Here is a 26,696-nt window from a genome sequence, read left to right on the forward strand (position 1 = left end):
AAAATCTTTTGATAAGCACAAGTGTTTAATTTTTAGGAGATTCCAGTTGTCTAATTTAACATCTGTTGTTCATATATTTTTAGTTGTGTTTGATAGTATGTTTATGCCAAAAATTAGGACCCCTAGTTTTGTCCCTATGTTATCTTCCAGAAACTTTATAGTTTTAACATTTAGGCCTCTGATCCATTTTGAGTTAGTTTTTGTGTGTGGTTTGAGGTATGGATCTTGTTTCATTTTTCTGCAAATGGAACATCCAGTCTTGCCAGCACCATTTGTTAAAGAGACTGTTTCTTCCCCATTGAATGGACTTTATTGAAGATCAGCTGCCCACAGATGGATGGGCTTGCTTCTGGGTTCTCAATTCTATTCCGTTGGCTTATATGTCTGTTGTTGAACCAGTACCAGGCTGTTTTGATTACTGTGGCTGTGTAGTAAGTCTTGAGATCTGCAAGTGTAAGCCCTCCTACTTTGTTCTTCTTCAAAATTGCTTAGATATTTTTTGCCTCTTCCATTTCCATATAAAGTTGGAGATCAGTTTTTCCATTTCATTAAAGAATGTTGTTGAGATTTGGATTGCATTATATCTATAGATCGCTTTGGGTAGCATTGATATTTTCACGATGTTAAGTCTTTCAGTCCATAAGCATGGAATGTTTTTCCATTTATGTGGGTCTCTTTAGGCTTCTTGCAGTAGTGTTTTGTGGTTTTCCTTGTATAAGTCTTTTACATCTATTATGGACTGAATTGTGTCCTCCCAAAATATGTGTAAACCATAACCTCTATGCCTATAGTTATAATCCTATTTGGGAATAGGTTGTTTTGTTATGTTAATGAGACAGTATTAGTGAAGGGTGTGTGTTGAGTCAATCTCTTTTGAGATATATAGAAGAGATTAAATAAGCAAGCCAGTAAATAGAGACAGGGAAAGAGAGATACCAAGCCACATGAAGATCCCCCAGGAACAGAAGCTCAAAGAGACAAGGACCTTCCCCCAGTGCCAACAGAGAAAGAAAGCCTTCCCCTAGAGCCAGCACCCTGAATTTAAACTCTAGCCTCCTAAACTGTGAGAAAATAAATCTGTCTGTTAAAGCCACCCATTTGTGGTATTTCTGTTATAGCAGCACTGTATAACTAAGAGAGAATTTGGTATTGAGAAGTAGGGTGCTTCTCTTACAAATACCTGCAACGTGGAAGTGGTTTTGGAATTGCGTAATGGGTGAAGGCTGGACAAGTTTTAAGGTGCCTAATAATAAAAGCCTAGATTGCCTTGAAGAGGCTGTTGGTAGAATTATGAATGTAAAGGCAGTTCTTGTGAAGGCTCATAAGGAAGTGGGAAGAGTTATAGAGAAAGTCTCTGTTGTCTTAGAGAATCCATATGGCACGTGTAACAGAATGTTTCTAGAAATGTGCTTCTGGTGAGGCTTTAAAAGAAAATGAACGTGTGATTGGACAATGGAGGAAGGGCAATCCTTTTTATGCAGTGGCAAGAACTTGTCTGAATTGTTCAGATGTTTGGTGGAAGGTAGAACTTGTAAGTGATGAACTTGGATATCTGGCTGAGGAGATTTCTAAGCAAGATTTTAAGGGAGACACCTGGTTTCTCCTTGCTGCTTATAATAAAATGAGAGAGGAAAGAGATGGACTTAAAAATGAACTGTGCTTAGACCATCTCCCCTGACAAGCATGGATGGCAGAAAGCTCAACCTGGTTATTCATCCCAGCTCTGCACGTCCTCTGTGACCAGGCAAATCACTTACTTTCTCTGGGCCTTGGTTTCCCCATGTTTAAGTCACTAGATAATCTCTAAAATCCCTTTCTGCATGACAGCTCTCTGACTCCCAGTGGTTTACAAACTGGGATGGAACTGACAAGTTTATACTGCAGTTGCCTTTATTTTTCTTCCTACAGCCTAGGGCGTAGCTGCAGTTTATTAAATTCATATTTATCTTTCACCCAGGGAGCTTTTTGGTTAAAACTGTCTCATTAGTGAAATGAAACTGTTGCTCCTTTGGCGGCCTCTCTCTGCAGCTGTCCCCCATTTATGCTGGGAAGACCTGTGGCCTGTGCGGGAATTACAATGGCAACAAGGGTGATGACTTCCTCACTCCTTCGGGCCTGGTGGAGCCCCTGGTGGAGGACTTCGGGAACTCCTGGAAGCTGCACGGGGACTGCCAAGATCTGCAGAAGCAGGACAGCAACCCCTGTAACCTCAACCCGCGCCTAAGTATGTGAGCCTGGTGGGAAAGACAGTGCTCTGCAGAGCCCTGAGGTCTCCCGCATTCCAGAACATTCCACGGGACAGCTTTCCCACTGTGGCTTGCGTGGCATGGAGCTAAGGGTTGGGTGGGCCTTTGTTTATATCGTCAGCATTTGATCATCTTCATCTGGACCATTTATTCTTCAAAGTTTCCTTATGGAGCACTGTCTGTGGGAAAGAAAAGCAGAATGTGGTTCCCGCCGCAGGACATTCTCAGCCTAGTGGGAGTAGCAGGCACACAAACACAGAGTGAAATTATTGTAAGAGAAATGACTGAGGTGGCCATTTGCAGATCCATCTGCAGCGCCGTTTCAGCCCTACATTAACTTCCCCCTTTAGCAAAGGATCACTGGACTATCTCTCCTTCTGTCAGTGGGTATGGGCCCTGGGGATGCAGTTTAGTGCTTATTTAAGGCAAATGTAATTAAGAAAGTAAATTGGCTGCAGAAGAAAAATCACAACGGCTCCCAGAGCCAGCAGCAGTAGTTTTTCCCATCTTAGCTGCTGATGGAGAAAATGGCGTGGGGGGTTTCAGAGCAGGACCCCTTGTTGCTGCTCTCTGGGGCGTGGGCTTCAGCAGGGCCTGACCATCCCAGGCTTGCTCCTCTCTCTCCCCATGCAGCCAGGTTTGCAGAAGGGGCGTGCGCTGTCCTGACATCGTCCAAGTTCGAGGCCTGCCACCATGCTGTCAGCCCCCAGCCCTACCTGCAAAACTGCCACTACGATGTCTGCTCCTGCTCAGATGGCAGAGACTGCCTCTGCAACGCTGTGGCCAGCTATGCCTCCGCCTGTGCCCGGAAAGGCGTGATCATCGCATGGCGGGAGCCCAGCTTCTGTGGTGGGTACCCTCCCTGTGCATTCCACCTCTAGGCCACTGAGCCGAATCAGCTGCTGCTGCCCTGCCATCCAGCCCACTTGTCCTTTTCCAAGCACTTTCTCGGCATTGTTTCATTTGGAAGCTGGCCCAGGGCATTTTGACAAAGCATGGGGTGTGCCAACAGTTCATTTGCTTGCCACTTTGCCCTTCTAATTCCCAGCAGTACAGGGTGGTGGGGACTGGCTGTCTTACAGGACGGTCTGGCTACTCTTCCCGCTCCAGGAGGTCAAGTCTAAACATCGCACCTGGAGACCTAGAGCCTTGAGGTTTCTGCTAAGCAGAGATTTCCTATGGCTGCAGCTACCTAGTGTTCCAAACGAATATACTCAGGTAGTTCAGTGAGTGGGTCCCAGATCCCAAGGGGTCCCTGCATCCCTTGAGAGTCTGTTGAGGACAATGAGAAATACGCATACGCATCCTTGCATGTAACTTCAGGAAAGCCATCCACGAGCTCCCAGCCAGAATCTCTGGCACTGTATAATGTGGTATAAAGTTGAATGTCATCATTGTCCCCAGTTGACTTTAGATTCTCACTCTGCACTGTTAGATTCCTGGCACCAGAGTTGGTATCTGCCCCTACACTTTGGTCCCTTGAGTGGCTAGATTGTTCTCAGTGTTTTGTTGTTGTTGCTCTGGGGACATTTGCTGAGTGCCCAGTGTGGTCAGGCAAGAACCATGATGTAAAGCTTGAACTTTCCTTTTTTTTTTTTTTTCCAAATTTTATTGTGTTTTAGGTGAAAGTTTATGGTGCAAATTAGTTTCTTATTCAAAAATTTATACACAAATTGTTTTGTGACATTGGTTGCAATCCCTGCAACGTATCTGTACTCTCCCCTTTTCCTTTCTACCCCGGGTTCTCTGTGTCCATCTGTCCAGTTTTCCTGTCCTTTCCTGCATTCTCATTTTGTTTCTGGGCAGGTGTTGCCCATTTGGTCTCTTCTACTTGATTCAACTAAGAAGCACGCTTGTCATATGTGTTATTTGTTTTATAGGCCTGTCTAATCTTTGGCTAAAAGGTGGACTTAAGGAGTGGCTTCAGTTCTGAGTTAGCAGGGTGTCTGGGGGGAACTTTTCTTTCTTTTGTTTTTTTAATTTTTATTGTGCTTTAAGTGAAAGTTTACAAATCAAGTGAGTCTCTCACACAAAAACCCATATACACCTTGCTACACACTCCCAATTGCTCTCCGCCTAATGAGACAGCCCACTTCCTCCCTCCACTCTATATTTTTGTGTCCATTTTGCCAGCTTCTAACCCCCTCTACCCTCTCATTTCCCCTCCAGGCAAGAGATACCAACATGGTCTCAAGTGTCCACCTGATCCAAGAAGCTCACTCCTCACCAGCATCCCTCTCCAACCCACTGTCCAGTCCAATTCCTGTCTAAAGAATTGGCTTTGGGAATGGTTCCTGTCCTGGGGCAACAGAAGGTCTGGGGGCCATGACCACCGGGGTCTTTCTAGTCTCAGTCAGACCGTTAAGTCTGGCCTTTTTACGAGAATTTGGGGTCTGCATCCCACTGCTCTCCTGCTCCCTCAGGGGTTCTCTGTTGTGTTCCCTGTGAGGGCAGTCATCAGTTGTAGCTGGGCACCATCTAGTTATTCTGGTCTCAGGCTGATGTAGTCTCTGGTTTATGTGGTCCTTTCTGTCTCTTGGGCTCGTGATTACCTTGTGTCCTTGGTGTTCTTCATTCTTCCTTGATCCATGTGGGCTGAGACCAATTGATGCATCTTAGATGGCTGCTTGCTAGTGTTTAAGACCCCAGACGTCACTCTCCAAAGTGGGAAGCAGAATGTTTTCTTAATTGATTTTATTATGCCAATTGACTTGGATATCCCCTGAAACCATGGTCCCCAAACCCCCGCCCCTGCTACACTGGCCTTTGAAGCATTCAGTTTATTCCAGAAACTTCTTTGCTTTTGGTTTAGTCCAGTTGTGCTGACCTCACCTGTATTGTGGTGTTGTCTTTCCTGTCCCCTAAGGTAGTTCTTATCTACTATCTAGTTAGTGAATATCCCTCTCCCACCCTCCCTCCCTCCCCCCTCTCGTAACCATCAAAGAATAGTTTCTTCTCTGTTTAGACTGTTTCTCGAGTTCTTATAATAGTGGTCTTATACAGTATTTGTCCTGTTGCAACTGACTAATTTCACTTGGCATAATGCCTTCCAGATTCCTCCATGTTACGAAATGTTTCACAGATTCCTCACTGTTCTTTATCAATGTGTAGTGTTCCATTGTGTGAATGTACCGTAATTTATCCGTTCATCCATTGATGGGCACCTTGGTTGCTTCCATCTTTTTGCTATTGTAAACAGTGCTGGAATAAACATGGGTGTGCATGTATCTGTTCATGTAAAGGCTCTTATTTCTCTAGGATATAATCCAAGGAGTGGGATTGCTGGATCCTATGGTAGTTCTATTTCTAGCTTTTTAAGGAAGAGCCAAATCAATTTCCAAAGTGGTTGTATTATTTTACATTCCCACCAGCAGTGTATAAGTGTTCCAATCTCTCCACAGCCTCTCCGACGTTTATTATTTTGTGTTTTTTGGATTAATGCCAGCTTTGTTGGAGTGAGATGAAATCTCATTGTGGAACTTTCCTTTTTGAGGCACAAATGGAAACTGCCTCCCTACTAGGTACTTAAAACGATGGTTAAATTAGGGCTGGGACAACTGAGGAAGGCTTTCTGGAGGAGGTATACTTGATCATGGTTTTAAAAAGGTGCTTCCTTGACAGAAGGGCATTGTTTCCAATGGTAGAATAATAGTGGTGAGGCATAGAGGTGGGGAAGAGTAAGTTATGGATGAGGTGTAGTGGATATTTTGATTTTTAGGAGTAAAGTAGATGTTTTTGGAGACTAAAATGTAGGCGGTCCTAGACTGAACAGGCCCATGGAACAAAACAGGACTAAAGGGGTGCACCAGCCCTGGGGGAGGGACTGTAAGGTAGGAGGGAACAGGAAAGCTGGTAATAGGGAACCCAGGGTTGAGAAGGGAGAGTGTTGACATTGTTGTGGGGTTGTTAACCAATGTCATACAACAATGTATATACTGTTTATTGAGAAACTAGTTTTTTCTGTAAACCTTCATCTAAAGTTCAATTAAAAAAAAGTAAAACAAAAAAAGAAGTAAAATAAATAAATAAAGTACAGAAGATCCTAATGGATGTGAAGAAATAGGAGCTATGAGGAAAGGTGGAAGGAATTAATATCATACTTATGTGAAGAGAAGTTTAGGTTTGGAGGCTCTACAAGTGTCAATATTTGGGGTCTTATGAGCCAACTCATGTTTTGAGTCTAAGTAATCCCATAAAAAATGGGGGAACAGAGAGAAAGGTAAGGACAGAGGGAGCAAACACATAAGTGCCTGCATTGTGTGCTGGGCCGCCCCTCCCTCCAGCTCTGAGATGTCACAGAGAGTTCGGGGCTGAAGCTGGAAGAACTGAGTCTGAGTCCTTACTGGTAACCTTGTGATTTGTTAGTTACATGACCCTAAGCCCTTCACTTGACCCCTAACTTCAGTTTCTTCATCATTGTTTGCTGTTTAGAAATTGGGAAAAGCATTGGGGAGTAAATGATGTGATGTTTATGAATGTGGTTTGGTTGTTCACCAATATTAGAAATTATGCATTATCAGTATGCTACACCATCAGAAAGATTTCCCAATTTAGTACATTCTCCCAGAATGCTAAGGGCCTACCGAAATATTCTTTAATTTCTCATGTGCAGCTGTTTTCAAACTCCACAGAGAGCAGAAAAAGAGGAAATGGCTGTTGATGCAGTAGCAGGGTCTGAGACTAAATTAAAGAATTTCTGACTCCTGAGGCTTTGTGATAGGATAGAAAGTGCTGGGCAGTGGGTAGGACTTTTCCCTGGAGACTTTTAAGGACAAGCAGGGATCTGTCTGTATGGGTTTATGTGAAGGTGAGCCAGAGACAAGTCTAGCCAGATGGCCTTGGGCTGGTTTTCTGAGCCCAAGGAGGGTGGGCAGGACTTCTGGATTCTTGCCTCCTTTCTTTCTCAACTCAGGGAGTCGCTTAGGTTCAGCTGTCGCTTTGACCTCATTTTTGCTCCCTGAGAAATGAACATCTCTCTAAACATCTGACTGCTGCAGGAGTCATGAGAAGAGGCCACACCAATTGGGAACACTCGTGGAAAAAGGGTTTATCATACAGCTGCTTTGTGGGATGCTGTGAGGAGATTCAGGAAAAGCACATGCTTGTTTTTTTTTTTTTTTTTAATCGGTTATGTTTCCTTTGGGAAGGCAAGACCTGGACTCCTTGAAGGCAGGGACCAAGTCTCACCATCACTGTATCCCAAACCTAGCACAGCCCCTGCCCACACTGGGCCTACAATAAATGTCTGTTAGACTGAGATGTTCATGATTTCTTCTGGGGAAGAAGCTGAAGGAGAAATTTAATAAGGCTCCAAGCCAGCTCTAGAGACAGTCTGTTAGAGAAAGAAGAGCTTTCAGCTCTAGCTGATCTCTAATGGGTGAAATGTGCCCTTGTCATTGTGGGTTTATTGGATTGGGAGGGATCTCCATCTTCGTTGCCCAACACTCCCAAATTCAACCTGCCCACCCTCTAAATATTTATCCAGTGACCCAGCCTCCCCAATGGTTCAGAGAAAATCTCTGGTCTAATAAGCGCAGAGGTGTCTCTGGGTGGTGCAAATGGCTAGGCGCTCAGCTCCTAACTGGGAAGTTGGCTGTTCAAATCTACCCAGAGATCTACTTCTGAAAAACTAGCCACTGAAAACCCTTTGGAGCACGGTTCTACTCTGACACACGTGGGATTGCCATGAGTTGGAATCGATTCAACAGCAACTGGTTAATATACTCAGAGAAACCCCTCCATTTCCAGCCACCCTCAAACACCAAGCCCAAGGCAGATGTAGGAGGGAGAAATTGCAGGGTCTTTCCAGAAATCTCTCTGCCCCTTTTTTGAGGCTTGTGGCCAGGGCTTACTTTCACGGCTGCTATGAAATGTTCTGCCAGGGAGCTGTAGGAATGGATTCTAACAGAAAGGGGAAGGATGCTAATGGTCTCAGGAGGAGTGTGCCCAGAGCAAGGTTCTGATTTCTTGGACAATAGCTGATCAGCAGTAGGAAAGCATTTTACCCTCCCAGTGAAGAATTTCATCAGGAGTGCTCACGAGGCTACTGTTAGCGCAGAAAGTGGGCTATGTGTTGGCCAGAATCGAGAAGTGTTAGGTTTTCTTAGGTCTAGACCTTTCTCTGGAATATCCCCTCCTATCTGGAGCCTGCTGACCTAGGGCTGGATAATAATAATAATAATGATTATTAATAATTAATAATGATAAAGATGATTAATAATAATGATAAAGTAATAATAATGATAATGCAGCAGTGAACATTTATCACATACTGGGCATTACTACATATTATTTCATTTAACCCTCAGAACATCCTAGGAGGTGGATACTAATCAGGAAACCGAGCCACTGACCTGAATCACATAGTTACCTAATGGAGGAACTGGGGCTGGCACTCAGGTAGTGGGGATCCAGAGCTCATTCCCATAGCTGATTTGCCACGTTGTCATACTTCCTCCTGTCTTCTGTCTGTTGTGGTGTTTCTGTGTCAGAGTCCAGGGTCAGCAGGACTGTAGGTTGATGGGTGTGGCCCCCTTTGCTGGGGTAGGTGTAAGAATGTCCCTGCCCTTTGGGACCAGTGTGTCCTCAAAAGCGTGGCTGCTAAATGACTCCTTTCTTTCTAGAGCGATAAAATCTGACTCTCTGAAACTAAAACCAAACCCAGTGCTGTTGAGCCGATTCTGACTCATAGCAACACTATAAAGGACAGAGTAGAACTGCCCCATAGGGTTTCCAAGGCTGTAAATCTTTATGGAAACAGACTGCCACATCTTCCTCCTGTGGTGAGTTTGAACCACCCACCTTTTGGTTAGCACCTGAGCACTTTAACCACTGTACCACCAGGGCTCCTGAGGGAGGCGTAAAAGATATAAAACCCATGTGAAGAGCAGAGCATTCAGTAGGTGCTCAGTAAATAGTAGCCATTATCATTATTATCATGGGAGATGCCCCTTGCCTATGACTCCCAGTTCTTTTTATTATTCACAGCTTCAAAATCCTCCAGAATTTCTCCTACATCCCAGGCTTTGGGAATTCAGAGATGACTCAAGCATGGCCCTTGTGGTTAAGGAGAGAGAAAATGTATGCATGATAATTATGATATACAAAATATACCGCTGTTCACAGTGGGAAAGGAAGGCAGTGACCATACAGGTGTGATTGGGGGGTCATATCTGCAGAAGGTGGCACCCCAAACCCTGAGGCCCACAGCCCTCGTCTTCTCAATGCCTCTGCTGAAACTGTCCTTCTCCTCCCATCTCTCCCAGCACTGAGCTGCCCCCCAGACCAGGTGTACCTGCAGTGCGGGACCCCCTGCAACCTGACCTGCCGCTCCCTCTCTTACCCGGATGAAGACTGCAACGAGGTCTGCCTTGAGGGCTGCTTCTGCCCCTCCGGACTCTATCTGGATGAGAGGGGGGACTGTGTGCCCAAGGCCCAGTGCCCCTGCTACTATGATGGTGAGATCTTCCAGCCTGAAGATGTCTTCTCAGACCATCACACCATGTGGTGAGTGCCAGCAGCAGGGTCAGAGACCTCTGGGATGGCAGAGCTAGAAGGGAAAATGGTCCTCTAAATCCTTCATTTTATGGATGGGACACTGAGACCCAGTGAAGGAAATGACTTGTCCAGAAAAGCAGAGCTGGACTTTTGCTCATGTCTTCTGACTTCCATGCTGTGCGGGGAACTAGAACCACAGGCTGGCAGTAGGGATGCCTCAGCTTCATTGCCACTAGCATCTGTTGGGGCCCATTTCCTTGCTCTGGACTCAGTTTCCTTATTCTGGAACAGGAAATGGAAGATCTGCCCCCTCCCCCCTTTAGATTCCTGTTAGTGTTCTCAGGCGGGAGCATTGAACCAGGTGAAAACATACCACAGCAGCATTGGTTCAATGATGCATTACTACCCTGACTTACTGCGTGCACGCCAGGCATGCAAAACAGCTCCACATCATACTTGATTCTTGAAGTCTGTTGCCTGAGCCCTCTGTGATGGTCAGTTCCAGTTTCAGCAGGACTGTCATGGTCACAAAAGCAATTTGCAACAGAACATTTATTGGGCAACCACTTACTTGGCACCTGTTCTGTTCCAGGTTCTGGGCTAGGGATTGGTGACAGACTCCCCTGACAATCTACTGGAGCAGATCAGTTAAAATGTCCTTATTATGGAAAATTCTAAACGTCCATAAAAGTAGAGAGAGTAGCATAAGGCACCCTAAGGTACCCATCAGCAGCTTCAGTGATTACCAGCACTTGGCCATTCTTATTTCATTTGTTCCTTCCTCTTGTTTTTGGCGAGAATAGTTTGAAGAAAACCTCAGATCTTATATCTTTCATCTGTAAACACTTCAGTATTTATTTTTAACAGATAAACGCTTCATAATATAGCCATAATACCGTTATTACCCAAAAAACTAACAATAATTTTGAAATGGCATCTAATATTCAATCCATGTTCCCTTTCTCCTGATTATCTCAAAATGTCTTTTTATAGTTGGTTTGATCAAATTAAGAGCCAAACAAGGTCTGCACATTGGCTTTGGTATGAAGCTTTTTCTAAGCACTTCAGTGAGATTAATTCTTAGCCTTCCAAACTCATGTACCCAAAGCAGGTAGTTTACATTCCTATTCAAATGATTATCTCTGTTGGCCTTGAATTTTAGTAAACTGTGTTTGTATCTCTTCTCTAGACTGTGAGCTCCCCAGGAGTGAAGATTATAGTGTAGGTCCTGATCCCCAACACCTAACACAGGTCTGGCAGAAAGTCAGAACTCAATAAATGTTTACGAGATGAAATAACTATAACATCTGTGATACTTGACATATCATAAAAATCCCTACTCATTCAGGAAAGGGGAGAATTGCTTCCATTTGGGAGGACTTAGGGAAGGAATTCCCATGGAGGGGTAGCTTCTGAGCTTGGGGAGGATTCCAATAGCAGAGGTAGGTGGAATGATGGGAGGAGGAACAGAGGCCCAGAGACTAAAATGCACAAGGAGTGCTCAGCAATCACTGAGGTAAGTCCTCTGGTGGGAACATACGTTGTATGAAGATAAGACTGGAGGGAAGTTGGGACCAGGTTCAGGGAGTCTTTGAAAGGCAGGGTGGGGACTGATGCTTGAGCAGTAGGCAGTAGGAGTCCAGGGAAGGTTTTGGGCAAGATGCAAACAAGATCAAAGTATAGCTTTGGAGAGTGGACCCTGGACTCTGAAGGAGGTGTGGAGGCAGGGAGACCAGTTAGGAAGACGTTGAAGCAGACTGGTCAAAAAGTAGGAGGGCCATGGACCAAGTAACAGTAATGGCAATGGGGAGTGGGCAAAGAAGATAGAGACATTGGGTAAGTAAACAGGCTCTTAGGATGTTTGAGAAGAACAGGTATTATTGAAGATTGCTTTTAATCTTGACCTTGAACTTGAATGCCTGGGACGACAGTGATGTCAAGAGCAGCAAGAGGGCTCTCTGAAGGCAGAGCAGATTTTGAAGAGGGATGATACAGAATTTGGTTTTGGCCTTAATGACTCTGAGTTACCAAGAGGGCATTTTGGTGAATGAATGGAAGCAATAGCTTGAATTATGAGTTTGGAACTTGAGTGAGAGATTGGGTTGAAAAGTTTGTATGGAGATAATGGTTACAGCAAGGGGAGTAGCTAGGGCTGCTAAACCAAAAAAAACCCCAAACCCATTGCCATCGAGTTGATTCTAACTCACAGCGACCCTATAGGACAAAGTAGATCTGCCCCCTAGAATTTCCAAAGAGCACCTGGTGGATTCGAACTGCTGACCTTTTGGTTAGCAGCTGTGCTCTTAACCACTACACCACCAGGGTTTCTTAGGCTTGCTAAGGGGAGCGAAAGGAAGAGCAGAAAAGAAGACTGAGCCCAGAGCTTTTGGGAATGTTCCGAGGGTGAAGGGAGGAGAAAGAGGATCTTGTGAGAGAGACCAAAGGAAAAGGCCAGTGAAAAGGGCAGAACTAGGACAGTGCCATAACGGAAGTTAAGGCAAGAAAGGAGTAATCACATCTTTTGTTGGTTTTTTTCTTTCGGTCTTTGCCCAGTGATTGTTTTATTACAGTTCCCTGGCTACACTTTTCTAAGTGTTTCTCTCTGGGACCTTAAAACAACACTGTTAGAGAGGCAGGGCCTACATTTTTAATAAGGAATTTGAGGGTTAGAGAGATTATCACTTTCCCAAAGTCATCCAGCAAGTGACTGGAACCCAGAGACTCTTGAACAGTGTTCTTTTCATTGAGAACAGGCTGTTGAATTTAGCGATCAGAAGGTCATGGTGGACCCCATGTTTCAGCACTGTGGTGAGGAAAGAAGCCAGACTATAGGAAGCTAGGGTGACTTGGATGGCAGCAAGTGTCACTGGTTATTTTACCCTATCAATGCCACAGGGAGGGTGAGAGGTGGGGGACAGCAGCTTCTGGGTGGGCGACTGGGGGGATGGCTGTAGCCTCAGGCTCTTCACAGTTTGCTCATTGGTGACCTTTGCATGATTATGTCGTCTTCCCCTGTCTCTGTTTCCTGTACCAGGGCTGAAAATGATTGACCATCCTGTCTCTTCCCTTCATTTAGAAAATTAGATTTCTTGGAGAATGTATGCCAGTGAGAGCTCAGTGCTTGTCTTTATTTTTAATTCTTCAGATAATTCACCAAAGAACGAGCCCCACTGGGGAAAATGCTAAGGATGCCAATGAAGAGGCAGTAACTTGTTACCTTTGAGCTGATTCCAACTCACATGTGTCTTAATAGAACTGTACTCTACTCTGGGTTTTCCGTGGCTGTGATCTTATGGAAGCAGATCACTGGGCCTTTCTTCTGTGGTGCTCCTGGGTGGATTTGAACTGCCAAACTTTTGGTTAGTAGCCAAGTGCTAACCTTTTGTGACACCCAAGGTAGTAAGAACGTGCTAGCACATGTGGCCTGGAGACTCTTCAAACCATTCATTTGGTCATCCAAACAGCCATCACACAGCAGAGGGCTTCCTCTGCTACTGGCCAGGTCCTGGGCCAGGAGGCGATTTTTAAACTATCTGCAGGGCTTCTTATAAAATTAAGCTTTTGGGTCGTATCCAAATGACAGCTAGAACATGACATTTGGGGGAAGATTTTTTTTTTTAAAACTAGGTCTTAGTTAAAAACCAAAATGCACAGATTCTACACTTGCCCAAAGAGGAATGGACTGATTCTTTTGTTCATTCAACAAATATTTACTGAACAGCAGACAAAAAATGTTCAAAATAGTTATAATCAGAGAAATGCAAATTAAAACAACAAGAAGATATTATATCTAATAGACTGGAAAAATTAGAAATCTGAATAATGCTACTGGTGCTACCGTTGAGCATAGACTGGTTCGTCCACCCTGGAGAGCAACTGACACTGCATATGCAAATATACATAACATGTATGTGTGATGAAAGCAGCCCTGGTGGAGCAATGGTTTAGCACTCAGCTGCTAATCGAAAGGTTGGTGGTTCAAACCCACTCAGTGGCCCTGCGGGACAAAGACCTGGCGATCTGCTTCTCTAAGGATTACAACCAAGAAAACCCTATGGGGCAGTCAGTTCTACTCTGTCATGTAGGATCACCATGAGTAGGAATTGACCCATCGGCACCTAACAACAACAGCAGCAGCAACACATTCAGAATGTATGTGTGTCCACACCTAATGGCCCTATAGTTCTGCTCCTGGTATACTGTCTTAGTCATCTGGTGCTACTGTAACGGAAATACCACAAATGGATGGCGTTAACAAAGAGAAGTTTACTCTCTCACAGTCCAGTAGGCTAGAAGTCCAAATTCAGGGCGTCATCTCCAGGGGAAGGCTTTCTGTCTTTGTTGGTTCTGGAGGAAGGTCCTGGTCATCAATCTGCCCTTAGTCTGGGACCATCTCAGCACAGGAACCCTGGGTCTAAAGGACATACTCTGCTCCTGGCACTGCTTTCCTGGTGGTATGAGGTCCCCCTTCCCTGCTTGCTTCCCTTTCCTTTTATCTCTTGAGAGATACAAGGTGGTGCAGGCCACACCCCAGGGAAACTCCTTTTACATTGGATCAGGGATGTGACCTGGTAAGGGTGTTACAATCCCACCCTAATCCTCTTTAACATGAGATTACAATCACAAAATGGAGAACAACCACAGACTACTGGGAATCATGGCGTAACCAAGTTAATACACATATTTTTTGGGGGGTATAATTCAATCCATGACATTTGCTAAGGAAATTCTCACACCGGTCCATAGGGCTCATGTAAAAATGTTGATCACAGCCTTGCTCGTGGTGGCTAGGATAGAGCATAACCTGTGCCCATCACTGGGAGAGTGAACAGGTAAAATGTGGTGGGTGCCCACCTCAAAGTACTGTGTAACCATTGTAGCAACAGACTAGTAGGACGTGTATTAGCATGGATGAAACTTAAAATCTGAATGAAAAAAAGCAAGATACAGTGAGATATTTAAGATAATACTATTTATACGAGTTAAACATTGTTGTTGTTGTTAGGACGAGTCCTGGTGGCTCAGTGGTCAAGAGTTTGGCTGCTAACTGCAAGATCGGCAATTTGAACCCATGAGTTAGTTCCTTTGCGGGAGAAAGGTGTGGCAGTCTGCTTCTATAAAGATTTCAGCCTTAGAAACCCTATGGGGCAGCTTTTCCATGTCTTATGGGACCACTAGAGTTGGAGTTGACTCAGTGGCAACAGGGTTGGTGGTGTTTGATTGTTGATAGCTGTTGTTGAGATGGCCTCTGACTCATGGCCACCCCGTGCACAATGGAACGCAACTCTGCCTGGTCCGGTGCCATCCCTATGGTCAGCTGCAGATCAGACTGTTGTGATCCACAGGGTTTTCACTGGTTGATTTTAGAAAGTAGGTCACCAGGCCTTTCTTCCTAGTCTACTTTAGTCTGGAAGCTCTGCTGAAACCTGTTCAGCATCATAGCAACACACAAGCTGCCACTGACAGATGGGTGGTAGTTGCACATGAAGTGTATTGGCTGAAAATCAAACCCGGGTCGCCTGCATAAAAGGTGAGAATTCTACCACTGAACCACGGATGCCTCATTAATTAAACATACATGCAACCATACATCTTAGAAAAATATATTCAAACAATCAGGTAGACATTAAACAGAGTAAAATCGTATTAGGTATCTATTGGTCCATAACAACCTACAAACTTAGCAGCTTAAAACAACAAACGTTCATTATCTCATATAGTTTCTGAATGCCAGGAATCCAGGAGCAGTCTAGCTGTATAGTTTTGGCTCAGGGTCTCATAAGGTTGCAGTCAAGCTGTTGGCCAAGGCTGCAGTCCCTGAAGACTTGACTGGGGCCGAAGGATCCTCTCCAAGCTTACTCACGTGGCTGTTGGCAGGAGGCTTCAGTTCCTCACTGTCATGGACTGAATTATGTCTCCCAAAAAATGTGTGTATCAATTTGGCTGGACCATGATTCCCAGTATTGTATGGTCATCCCGCATTTCATGATTGTAATTTTATGTTAAAGAGGCTTAGGGTAGGATTGTAACACCCTTACAATCACATCCCTGATCCAATGTAAAGGGAAGTTTCCCTGGGGTGTGGCCTGCACCACCTTTTATCTTACAAGAGATAAAAGGAAAGGGAAGCAAGCAGAGTTGGGGACCTTATACCACCAAGAAATCAGTGCCAGGAGCAGAGCATGTCCTTTGGACCCAGGGTCCCTGCGTGGAGAAGCTACTAGTCCAGGGGAAGACTGATGAGAAGGCCAAAAGAGAGAGAAAGCCTTCCCCTGGAGCTGACGCCCTGAATTTGGACTTTTAGCCTACTTTACTGTGAGGGAATAAATTTCTCTTTGTTAAAGCCATCCACTAGAGTATTTCTGTTATAGCAGCACTAGCTGACTAAAACACTCACCCTGTGGGCTTCCGTATAGGGTGGCTCATAATATGACTTCTCCCCGAGTGACTGATCCAAGAAAAAGCACCAGGATGGACGCCACAGTCTTTTATAACTAATACTAGAAGTGACATAACATCACTTCTGTCCTATTCTATTGGTCACACAGACCTACCCTGGCATAGTGTGGAAGGAGACTAGGCACAGGAAGGAGAATACCAGTAGTGGGGATCATTGAGGGCCATCTTGGAGGCTGGCTACTACAAAAATAGTTGCCCATGTTAGGGGAGGGGATTGGGATTGGAGGATGGGGATAAAAACAAACAAACAAACCATAAAAACCCAATGTATTGAGTATTGAGTATGCCAAGCCCGATGCTGGAGATATAATGGTGAGCAAGACGAGTCATTTCTGTCCTCATGGATTGTGTAGTCCAGTGGGAGAGACAGATGTTAACAAAATAATAACTACATGTAAAGTTTTAAGTGTGATAAGTTCTCGGAAGAGAATTACGTGGTCCATGAAAGCTTAAAATGGAGCTGGGGAGCAAAGAAGTTTATTTGTGTGTGTGGTGGGAGGAAGTGACATTAGATCAGAGGAAAGAGTATGTGCAGAAGCCCTTGGGTTTGATGAGAGCATGGCATCTTCAAGATTAGAAGAAGGCCAGTAGGTTAGAGAGGTGAAAGGTTGGTAGGGGCTAGATCACGTAAGGGCCACATAGGCCATGTTAGGGGCTTAATCTTTATCCTAAAGCCTATAGAAGGGAAGCTACTGAAGAGTCTCAAGCAGGGGTATAACATAATCAGATTTAGGTTTTGAAAGATACTCAGGTTGCCAAGGTGAGTGTGTTTTGGAGAGAGGCAAGAATGGGTGCAGGGACATCGGTTAGGAGGCTCTTCCATTGCCCAGGTGAGATGTGATGATGACCCATGGCAGTGAAGATAGTGTTGCACCCCACTGGTCCAGCAGCAGGAGTGGTTTCAAGGGGCACAGGTTGGATTCCAAAAAAAGAGGCAGAAAAAGCCAAGTTGATCAGATCTAGCTTTATTAAGGAACTTACAGACAGAAGTTGATGCCAAGATTCTTGGGATGGACTGTAAAGCACCGAGAGCCACTTGGGTAGAGGTCCGTGCAGGGCAATGTGGAGTGTTTTTTTTTTTGCTCAACAGTTTGGATTTACACGTGCAAAGACATGTCTAGGTCACTGCTTGATAAGGTACTTTGGTTCTCCTCTAGAGTTCTATGTGGGCAGGACCCATCTTGTATTGTTCATGGGCCTCACAGAGAGATGTGGGTATGAATTCCAGAGATATTTAGAGAAGGCAAAGTCCATAGGTCTTGGTGATGTATCATATAAAGGGGGGGTGAAGGAGAGGCAGTGCCAGAAATGATCCCAGGGTTTCTGGTTTGTGAAACTGGATGGATGGTGATACTATTCAATGAACCCGAGCCCTGGAAGAAGTCTGACATTATGGGGGAGATCATGAGTTCAGTTTTGGACATACTGAGTTTAAGATGTCTTTGAGACATCGAAGGTGGCTATCATGTAAGTCTTTGACTATATGGGCTGGGGGTTTGAAGGAGAGGTCTGAGCTGCTGATGTAAATTTGTGAGTCATTTCTATAATTGAAGCTAGGGGTGTGGATGACAGCATGGTGTGAGAAGAAGAGAGGGAAACTAGGGTGGACCTGGGGGATGCTGACATTTAAAGGCTAGGTAGAGGGGGGTGAGCTACAGTTGAAGCTGAGAAGGAGCAACCAGGGAAATAGAAGGAAGACCAGGAAAGGTTGTTTTTTTTTTTCATCTAGAATAATGGAGTGGTTAATGGTGATGAATAATGTTGAAGGGTATCAAGAGAGAAAAGAACTGAAAAAAAATTCCGTTGTTTTTAGTGACATAAAGGTCATCGGTGACCTTGGCAAGATGTGTTTCAGTGGAGTTATGGGGCTGGAAGTTCAATTAGAGAGGATAGAGAGTGAGTAGGGGGTGAGGAAATGGAGGCGGTGGGTGTAGACAACTCTTGCAAAGTCGGGCTGAGATTTTCCCCTTTGCAGCTATTGTGAGGACGGCTTCATGCACTGTACCATGAGTGGAGTCCCGGGAAACCTCTTGCCAGACGTTGTCCTCAGCAGTTCCCTGTCTCACCGCAGTGAGTATTGTACCCCTGGCAGGGCTCCTTGCCTCCCCCTGCTCAGACTTCAAATTCGTAGAGTGGGGGGAGAGCGGGGCTGCGTTGTCTGTGTGTGTGAGCATTCAGGCATGAGTCTGCCTTTGTCTAGGTTTGTCTCAGTTTCTGTTTACGTGTGACTGATGTTCAGGCCTAGGCATGTCTTTGCACGTGTAAATCCAAACTGTTGAGCAAGAAGTATTTTATTTTGGGGAAGGGAAAAGACTGAATTATCTACAAGACTGATTCAGTGAGACCTCTGTTTTGCCCATGGTGACCTAACCCATTGAACAACTCTGAGTTGCCTTGATTGTGATCAAAATCACTCTCCTTAGATGGCCTGGATCTTTTTTCCCATGGACATGCTGATGAGGATAGCTCTTTAGAAAGCTTCTCAAATGAATTTGGAAGAGGAAGGTTTGTGCCAGTTGTTTTTAGCTTGAAGGTCCTGGTTAGGGACAAGGCACAGAGCGGAGAAGGGGCTGACACGGTGCTGGTAGGACCATATTCATGTTTATGGATCATGAGGGCCTTATTTGCTTCCAGAAGGATGCTCCTTGCTTAGAAAGAACTCTTCTGCAAAGAGGGAGAGTGGTGCCATTAGGCAGATAGTTGGGCTGTTTTCAACTACCAGCTTGACCTCATCTCTCTCTGCCTTTCACTTTCCATAACACTCCCTCTGTCCAGGTGACCAGCTCTCTGTGCCATGCTGCTTGTTTCCCAGGTTGCCCTGGATGAGAGGTTTGCTTTCCTGGATGACTGATTGGGGAACATCTCTCTCTCAGCTTATGCTCGGGGCAAGCTCCCAAGCATGTGGGTGGCTTACAAGTTGAAATCAGGACTTGTGATCACAGGATCGCCAAATTCTTCTGCCTCTTGCTTTCTCTCTTGTTGTAGCATCTTCCTCGTGCTCCCCCTGTAGACTTGTCTTTAATGCTTTCGGCCTCTCTTGCTGAAGGTCTTCCACTCTAGTCCCTGGAAGGTAATATCTTTTTCAAAATTAGGAAACTTTTAGAATCCTGGGAAGACTTGGAAAAGCCACTTAGCCTTTTGGAGTTCTAGCTCCTTAACTTTTATAAGGCTAGAAATTCTGGCTTCCTCACCCACAGGAGGTATTAAGTGATCTAAATGATGCTAAGCACTCCAGGGTTTTGAAAGAAGGGTGCTGTCTCAATCTTCCATTGTCATTACTTACTCAGTCCACTGTTGATACCTACTAATTGTCAGGAAATGTGATCAATCAATGAACAAAGTAGACAAAAACCCCTGTTTTCACGGAGCATATATTCTAGTGGGGAGGAGATAGGTGGACAATCAACAAATAAATAAGTAAAATATATGTAGCATATCAGACGGTGATATGTGTCCCAGAGAAAAACAAAGAGAGAAGGGGAGATAGGAGTGTCAGGTGGGGGATAGGATGTTGCAGTTTTAAGTAGAGTGGCTGTGGATGGCCTCCCAGAGAGAATGAAATTTGAGCAAAGACCTCTTAAAGTCATTGTGGCCAAATGACATTCTCTTTCTCATATTGGAAACCCTGGTGGCGTAGTGGTTAAGTGCTATGGCTGCTAACCAAAGGGTCGGCAGTTCAAATCCACCAGGTGCTCCTTGGAAACTCTATGGGGCAGTTCTACTCTGTCCTATAGGGTCGCTTTGAGTCGGAATCGACTCAACGGCACTGGGCTTGGGTTCTCATATTAGGAATGGTCCTGTTGGGTCCTGCTAAGGATCCTTTTTAGCCTAGGTCTGAAAATTTCTGCAGTGCATCCTGCTACAGAGGGATCAAGGGGTATGAGAAGTGGGGCCATTAGACAAATGAGCTGGGATCGGGAAGGCTGCCATCAGTGTAGGCCAAAGGTCAGAAGCTCAGACGATGAGGCTGCCACCTCTGTCCCACTCAGGGGACATGGGTCAGGGCTAGACCTGATTAAAGCTTAGGCGGCACCTAATACCAGGGTATGGGCAGCTTGGAGTCTCTCAAATTGAGTGACTGCACCAAGGGTACCAAAGGACAGTGTCGAAGATAGATCCATTCACTCTTTCACTCATCATCTCTTTGATTTTCCTACCTCCAAGGCAAAAGGAGCCTATCCTGCCGGCCCCCCATGGTCAAGTTGGTGTGTCCTGCTGACAACCCCCGGGCTGAAGGGCTTGAGTGTGCCAAAACCTGCCAGAACTACGACCTGGAGTGCATGAGCACAGGCTGTGTCTCCGGTTGCCTCTGCCCCCCCGGCATGGTAAGATGGTAGCCACCCCACAGCTGCAAAGTTGGCAGCCTTCCCTTCCATTTTCCTGCAGGCTGGGATGAGTGAGTGGGCTGTGGAGCCAGAGAGAGGAAGAAACAAGCTAAAAAAGTAATAGAGGTGGTGGTGGTGAAGGGGGAAGGGGTCAGGGAGAGTCCTCTGTGTCCCGGTCAGCTGCCAAACTCAGGGAGGGAGCTGGTAGGAACATGTCCGAAGTTGATCCTGATGAGATCTGACAAGTATGTAAGAACTTAGCTCACAGGGGTGCTATAAGAAGCAATGAAAGTATTTCCAGAAAATACTTACAAGAAAGAACAGGCGTTTCCACTAGAATTTTCCCAAGGGCTGCCATATGCTTATAACTTTCTATTTCAAGAGAAGACATTGATGTCCCAGCCACACTACTAACAAGCCACAGGCCCAACAAGTCCCTTCTGCACACTGAGCCTTGATGTTGTCGTCTGTAAAGTGAGTTGTGAGGTCCTGGGCAGCTCTGAGCATTCCATGATTCTGGGGCTGAGGCTGCTCTCACACAGAGTGTGGCCAGCAGTTCCATTCCATGGCCATGCTGGTTTGCATCCACCTGGCTCCTTCATGCATCCTCCAGGGCTTCTGCTGGGGTGAGGGTCCGAGCATGCACAGCCTCCTTACCTTTCTCCAAAGTCTAATCTTAGGCTGGTTTTATGTTAAACATGTTATTTCTTGTTACCCAGAAAGATGCAACTTCTGGATTTTTCTCTTTAAGATGCTTCCTGTCTTCTTACTTCCTCTGACTCCAATTCCCCATATCCAAAGTGAGCGGTGAGGGGTTGGGGTGGGGGTTGTAGAGGCCAGGATGGGAGAAGACAGGATGGCTTTCACATGACTATGGAGGGGCACTAATGATGCCTGGGCCTCGACTTGGAAACCCTGGCAGTGTAGTAGTTAAGTGCTATGGCTGCTAACCATAGAGGTCAACAGTTCAAATCTGCCAGGAGCTCCTTGGAAACTCTGTGGGGCAGTTCTACTTTGTTCTATAGGGTCACTATGAGTCGGAATCGACTCGATGGCAGTAGGTTTTGGGTTTTGGGCCTTGACTTGGGGGGCGGTGGTCTGGGCTGTGGGAACTGCCCATGCTCTGTAGAGAGAACTTTGGCCCATCACCAGTGTCCTTTAGGAGGCCTGGAATTGAGGTTTGTGCAGATGGACGGCCTATCTACTTTCCTCCCGAACGCTTTCTCTTCTAAAACAGAGAAGCTAGCCCGCATTAATTCTCCCCTGAACGTTCCCCTCTGCCGTGGCTTTTGAGGATTCTGGAAATGTTTTTGGTAATAGGGGAGCTAGAGATTGGCTACTGAGCACCCCTAAACCTGAAGGTCTTGCTTGGTGCCTTAGCAGAAGGCAGATATTCAAGGAGGACCTATAAGGAGGGGAACTGAGACCTGGGCAGGGACAAGAAATAGGACAGGGGAGGGAGAAGCTTCCTTATTCTTTTTATCCCCACTCCTCTTATTTTGAGTGTCTCAGAGATTTCGGGGACATGGCTCACTATTCCTTCGCTGTCTCTGGAGGAGAAAGTCTCCTGACAGCAGAGAAGACTTAGATAAGGAAAGAGACATTGTCTCAGGAGATTATGTCAGCATCAGGGACCCTTTTAAATGAATTTTTCTTTTTAACGAAGGAAAAAAACAAAGATAGACATAAATATTACTAACCACAATAATTGCATTATTGTCCCAAATCTCAAGAGGAGATTCAGCCCTCAAGTTCAGGTGTAGCCCTGCCGTGAGGAGCTCATTTGGCATTCCCGAAGGCCTATGGCTGCATCCTGAAGACAGTATTTGTATACCTGTCACAGAACAAGGGGACGCGTACCTCAACAGCAGGGAATTAGAATAAACTCAAAAGCTCGTGTTGTATGAGACTGGGTTATTTTCACAACTGCTTCATTGTGATGCCGACTAACGTGCAGGTTGTTGAGGCCAGATTTGGCAGCCCAGAAAAGGCCGTGTAATTTATTAAGTGTCTGTGGCGGGTTGGCCGCAGCACGGGACACGTGTTCTTGGCTACAATGCAAAGAAAATGGGGCTGGAAACACCCTCTTTGGGCCCATCTGATGGCGCAGACGTTGTCCCCTGGGTAAGACATTAAGGCTGTGGCCTGTTACCAAGGGCTTGAGGGGAGGGTGTCAGGGATTCTTCACATTGGGAATTGTAAAGGGGAGGGAAATAGCTCTTTCCTGGGGGCAACTCTACTGAGAGCAGAAGGAGCCCCCAAATAGGAGTCGAAGTTGGAGGGCCGAACTGTCGGCCTAGATTTCACGATTTTCTGGCTATGCGATCTTACACACTCACTCATTCTTTCTTCCAACCTCAGTCACCTCACCTGTAACACGGACGCACTATTCCTGTCCTGGCTTCAGTCCTGTGGGCACAAAAGGTACTAATGTGAAAGCACTTTTAAAACCAGGAAGTGGTATAGAATTGTCAGAAATCGCTTTACTTTACTTGTTATAAATAACCAAAGTCGAGACTCAGGTTTCACCACTCAGCGCCCCCTGCTGTCCACATGATAGACTGGTGAAGGACTGGTTTTTTGTTTCCAATTCATTGTGGACCAGTGCTTTTGCAAATCAGTAAAAGGAATTGTCAGAAAAATGAAACAGAAAGCAATGATATACAAAATATGAGTCCCTCCCAATTTTTGTTATTAGAAACAACAGACGTGATATTTATCTGTCAAATTGCCATCATAATTCTCAAACGATCTGAATTTTGGTCTTAGACCATCATGGACCAGCCTGGATTCATGGCCCACACTTTGAACAGCACTTCTCTGGGCTGGAGATTGCCTCTGTTTCCTTCAAGGAAACTCTCAATGTCCATGTTAGGCTCAGCAGCACCTGTCTGTGATTTGCCCAAGGCCTAGCATCTGCTCAGAGCAGAGTTTTCTGGTCCATGCCATAAGTTGCAGACCCCGTCTGCTCGTGCCACAGCTGCAGGGGCCTGCCTGCACAGAACGGGGAGAACAGGGCTGCTTTTGAAAAGTGGTCAGTAGCATGCTAAGCGACTCGCTGAGACACTGAGTGGACGAGGCATGGCATTGGCACCGTATACTTCTAGGTTAGAATCCTGGCTCCTGATGTTTACCTAAAAACCAAAAACCATTGTATCTTAATTTTCTCACCTGTAAAACTGGATTAGAAGGGTTGATTTGAAGACTGAAAGTGACAGAGGCAGGCACATGAAAGGTGCTTCATAAGCGGAGGTTTAGTAACCATAGGTCCCTGGGTGGCACAAACAGTTTGTGCTTGACTACTAACCTGCAGTTTGGTGGTTCAAACCCATGCAGTGAAATCATGGAAGACAGGCCTGGTCATATTCTTCCGTAGAAATTACAGCCAAGAAAACCCTACAGTTATACTCCGTAACACATGGGGCGGCTAGGAGTCAGAGTCGACTTGACGGCAACAAGTTTTTGTTTTTAGTAACCACTATTCTCCTTGGAAACCCTATGGGGCAGTTCTACTCTGTACTGTAGGGTCACTATGAATGGGAATTGACTCAGTGGCAATGGGTTTAAAATTTTTTTTTTTATTCTAAAAAGTTCATGGAAGAAAGCCATGAGTCATTATGAACAGAGAAGCTATAGGCAATTAGCATGCACTGGGAGCAACTTTGCAGACCCCAGTGTTCACATTCTGAGACCCACTGGATCAAGAAAATGAGGGGGTTGAACTAGAAGGTTTCTCAAGTCTTTTTATTTAGTTCAGTAAGTCTTGAGTGAACTTCTTGCCTGAAGCGCCGCTCCTTGAAGTTAGAATATTACTGGCTACCACTAGGTGGCAGCAAAGCACAACCCACTGCACCATCCATGTCCTCCAGATTCCAGCCAGAGTCTGGGGGCAGATTATCCAATAAGCAAGGTAAGCACGGGATTACTTGTGCTTACTTATTGATCTATAGTGAACAATTTCACATGGGTTTCACTTTGATGTGGTATGGAGGCCCAGAGTTGTCATTCTTTCCAGGAGCATCGTAGAGTGCAGAGCTAGAACTTAGAAAGAATCTTTAGAGTCTACGCCTTCAACTTGTTATGTAACACGTGAGGAGACTGAGGAAGGACAGGGAACAGAACAAGCTCAAGAATGCATGTTTATTAGTGGGAACTCTGATCTTCTGATTCTACACCAGGGCTCCTTCATTTCTACTGTCTGCCTCCCTCTGGGAGACTAGGCCACCAGGTGCTCAAATACTCAGGCCTCTGGGGAACGTGCAGTATGGCTGTGTGGGAGACTCTCACTTCCCCGCTGGAACCTAGAGGGTACCCAGTTCTGCTGGTTTTAGGATTTCTCTTTGTGGCTGGGAAGGAAGTGCGTTCATGTCCGTGGTCCTTTTGGTGCCCAGTTTTTTCACTTGGCCAGTATGAAGGCTGGAGAGACTTGGCATTGTTTTTTAGCCTAGAGCTTGGGCTCAGGGGTCCATACAGAGCGGGCTTCACATGTGGGCATTGTAAATCCTATGATGTAATTTTAAGAGGCCCAAGAAAGCACTCCTGCTTCAATATCTCCTGCACTCCCCACAGTTTGTCACCTAATCAGACTTACTGAAATATAATAACCGTAAATTCATCCTGGTTAATAAGCAAGAGCTTAAAAAAAAAAAAGCTTAAAAAGTATCAGTTAATGTTGAGTCAACTCTGGGTTTTCAATGGCTGATTTTTCAGAAAGTAGATCATCAGGCCTTTCTTCTGAGGTACCTTTGGGTGGACTCAAACCTTCAACCTTTCGGCTGGCAGCGAAGAGCATTACCCATTTTTGCCACGCAGGGACTCCCAGAGCTTACAACCTCCTAAATCCTCATAGGAAGAATCGTTCACACCATAGAGAGTTATTTAATCAGATTCCTTTTTTTTTCTAGCACCTTTGTAGTTGAAACCAACTGTGAGCTGGAAGTATTGATAGGGTAGGGGAACAAACAAGGGCTGTTAGAAGGTAAGAAGATTTTGGAGAATGGGTCAGTATAGAGTGTGTGCATGGGATTGGGGGAAGAGTGGGGGCCACCTCCTTCGAGAGGGAACAATTTTTTTCCCCACTTCATAATTTTTCTTGGGGCTGATCATGACCTAGTAGCATGGTCTCATCTTGAGCCATTCTACCTCAAGATGGCATGAGTTAATGAACAACAGTGACAAATATTTCTGTCATGTTTTCTTCTGGAGGCTTCATGAGTATTAGGTGTATTCTTAAGTCTTCTGAAGGACATCACAAACTTTATCTTTTTATCCTTTCAGTGTTCCAAACGGACAAACACTAGGCAGAGATGATTCTCTTCATTTTGAACATGAGGCTTAAGTGACTTGCTACAGAATTCAGTTGGGCATTTTTACAGTGTCTTAGGCTCCATGCCTGACCAGCTCGTATCCAGATCCTAGTCATTCCTTGCACTGTGGCTTTGTCTTTCTATCTCCCTGAATTTCTACATGCTTTGGGGTTCTCTGAGTGTTTATGGCTGGGCTGGTGTTATCTGATCTTCTCTCCCAAGTCAGGAAGCCTCACACTGAAGCATGGCCTAGAAACACTTTCCCCTTCTTTTAAGGTTATGTTTTGTCTCCTCTCCAGTTCTAACTTAATGGATCTAACCCACGCCACTGGTACCTTTACAGCAGTCCTAATTTAATATCAAAGTCCTATTTTAATATTGTAATCCATCAATTCATAATCTCCTTTTACTAAAATTAGTCAGGGCAAATTAGTCAAACTTAGTCAAATCACGCGGTTTGTCAGTGAGAGCTCAGCAGGAGGGGGAGGCGGGCTTGGCTGTGGCGGTGGCAGCAGCAGTGGTGGCAGTTTTACCACCTGGCCAAGTGGGGGTTTGAGTTGTATGCTCGTCTGGGTGTCCTTGGACTCACATCTGGGCAAGGGGAAGAGCTGCCTGGGCCATGGATGTATGGGACTTTTTGTCAGTGGGCTGAATATCCTGTAGAAAGGTCTGAGAGCCCTCAACCCATCCTGCTTGAAGGTAAGGGGCAAGCACATGTTCTTCTGAGATGAGGTGGGAGCACTCCGTTTCCTGGAATCCACCTTATCTATCGTTTTATCTCAGATAATGCGTATTGTTGGAATGGTCTCCATTAACAGTAGGAGTGAGTGGTGGAGAGAGCACACGGTAAGGCTCCCTAGCTG

General features: G+C 45.4%; 1 protein-coding gene across 3 annotated transcripts in view; it reads left to right on the plus strand.

The window, feature by feature from the left end:
- VWF (von Willebrand factor) overlaps positions 1–26,696 on the plus strand; it is a 177,248-nt gene that overhangs the window by 64,555 nt on the left and 85,997 nt on the right. For all 3 annotated transcript variants that reach the window (XM_064284716.1, XM_064284718.1, XM_064284717.1), the window contains exons 14-18: positions 2,029–2,224; positions 2,880–3,095; positions 9,512–9,752; positions 18,178–18,272; positions 20,367–20,527. In XM_064284716.1, the coding sequence (XP_064140786.1) occupies positions 2,029–2,224; positions 2,880–3,095; positions 9,512–9,752; positions 18,178–18,272; positions 20,367–20,527 (909 nt within the window). The remainder of the gene's footprint in view (positions 1–2,028; positions 2,225–2,879; positions 3,096–9,511; positions 9,753–18,177; positions 18,273–20,366; positions 20,528–26,696) is intronic.

Source organism: Loxodonta africana, chromosome 4, assembly GCF_030014295.1.
Source record: "Loxodonta africana isolate mLoxAfr1 chromosome 4, mLoxAfr1.hap2, whole genome shotgun sequence".
NCBI classification, from domain to species: Eukaryota; Metazoa; Chordata; class Mammalia; order Proboscidea; family Elephantidae; genus Loxodonta; species Loxodonta africana.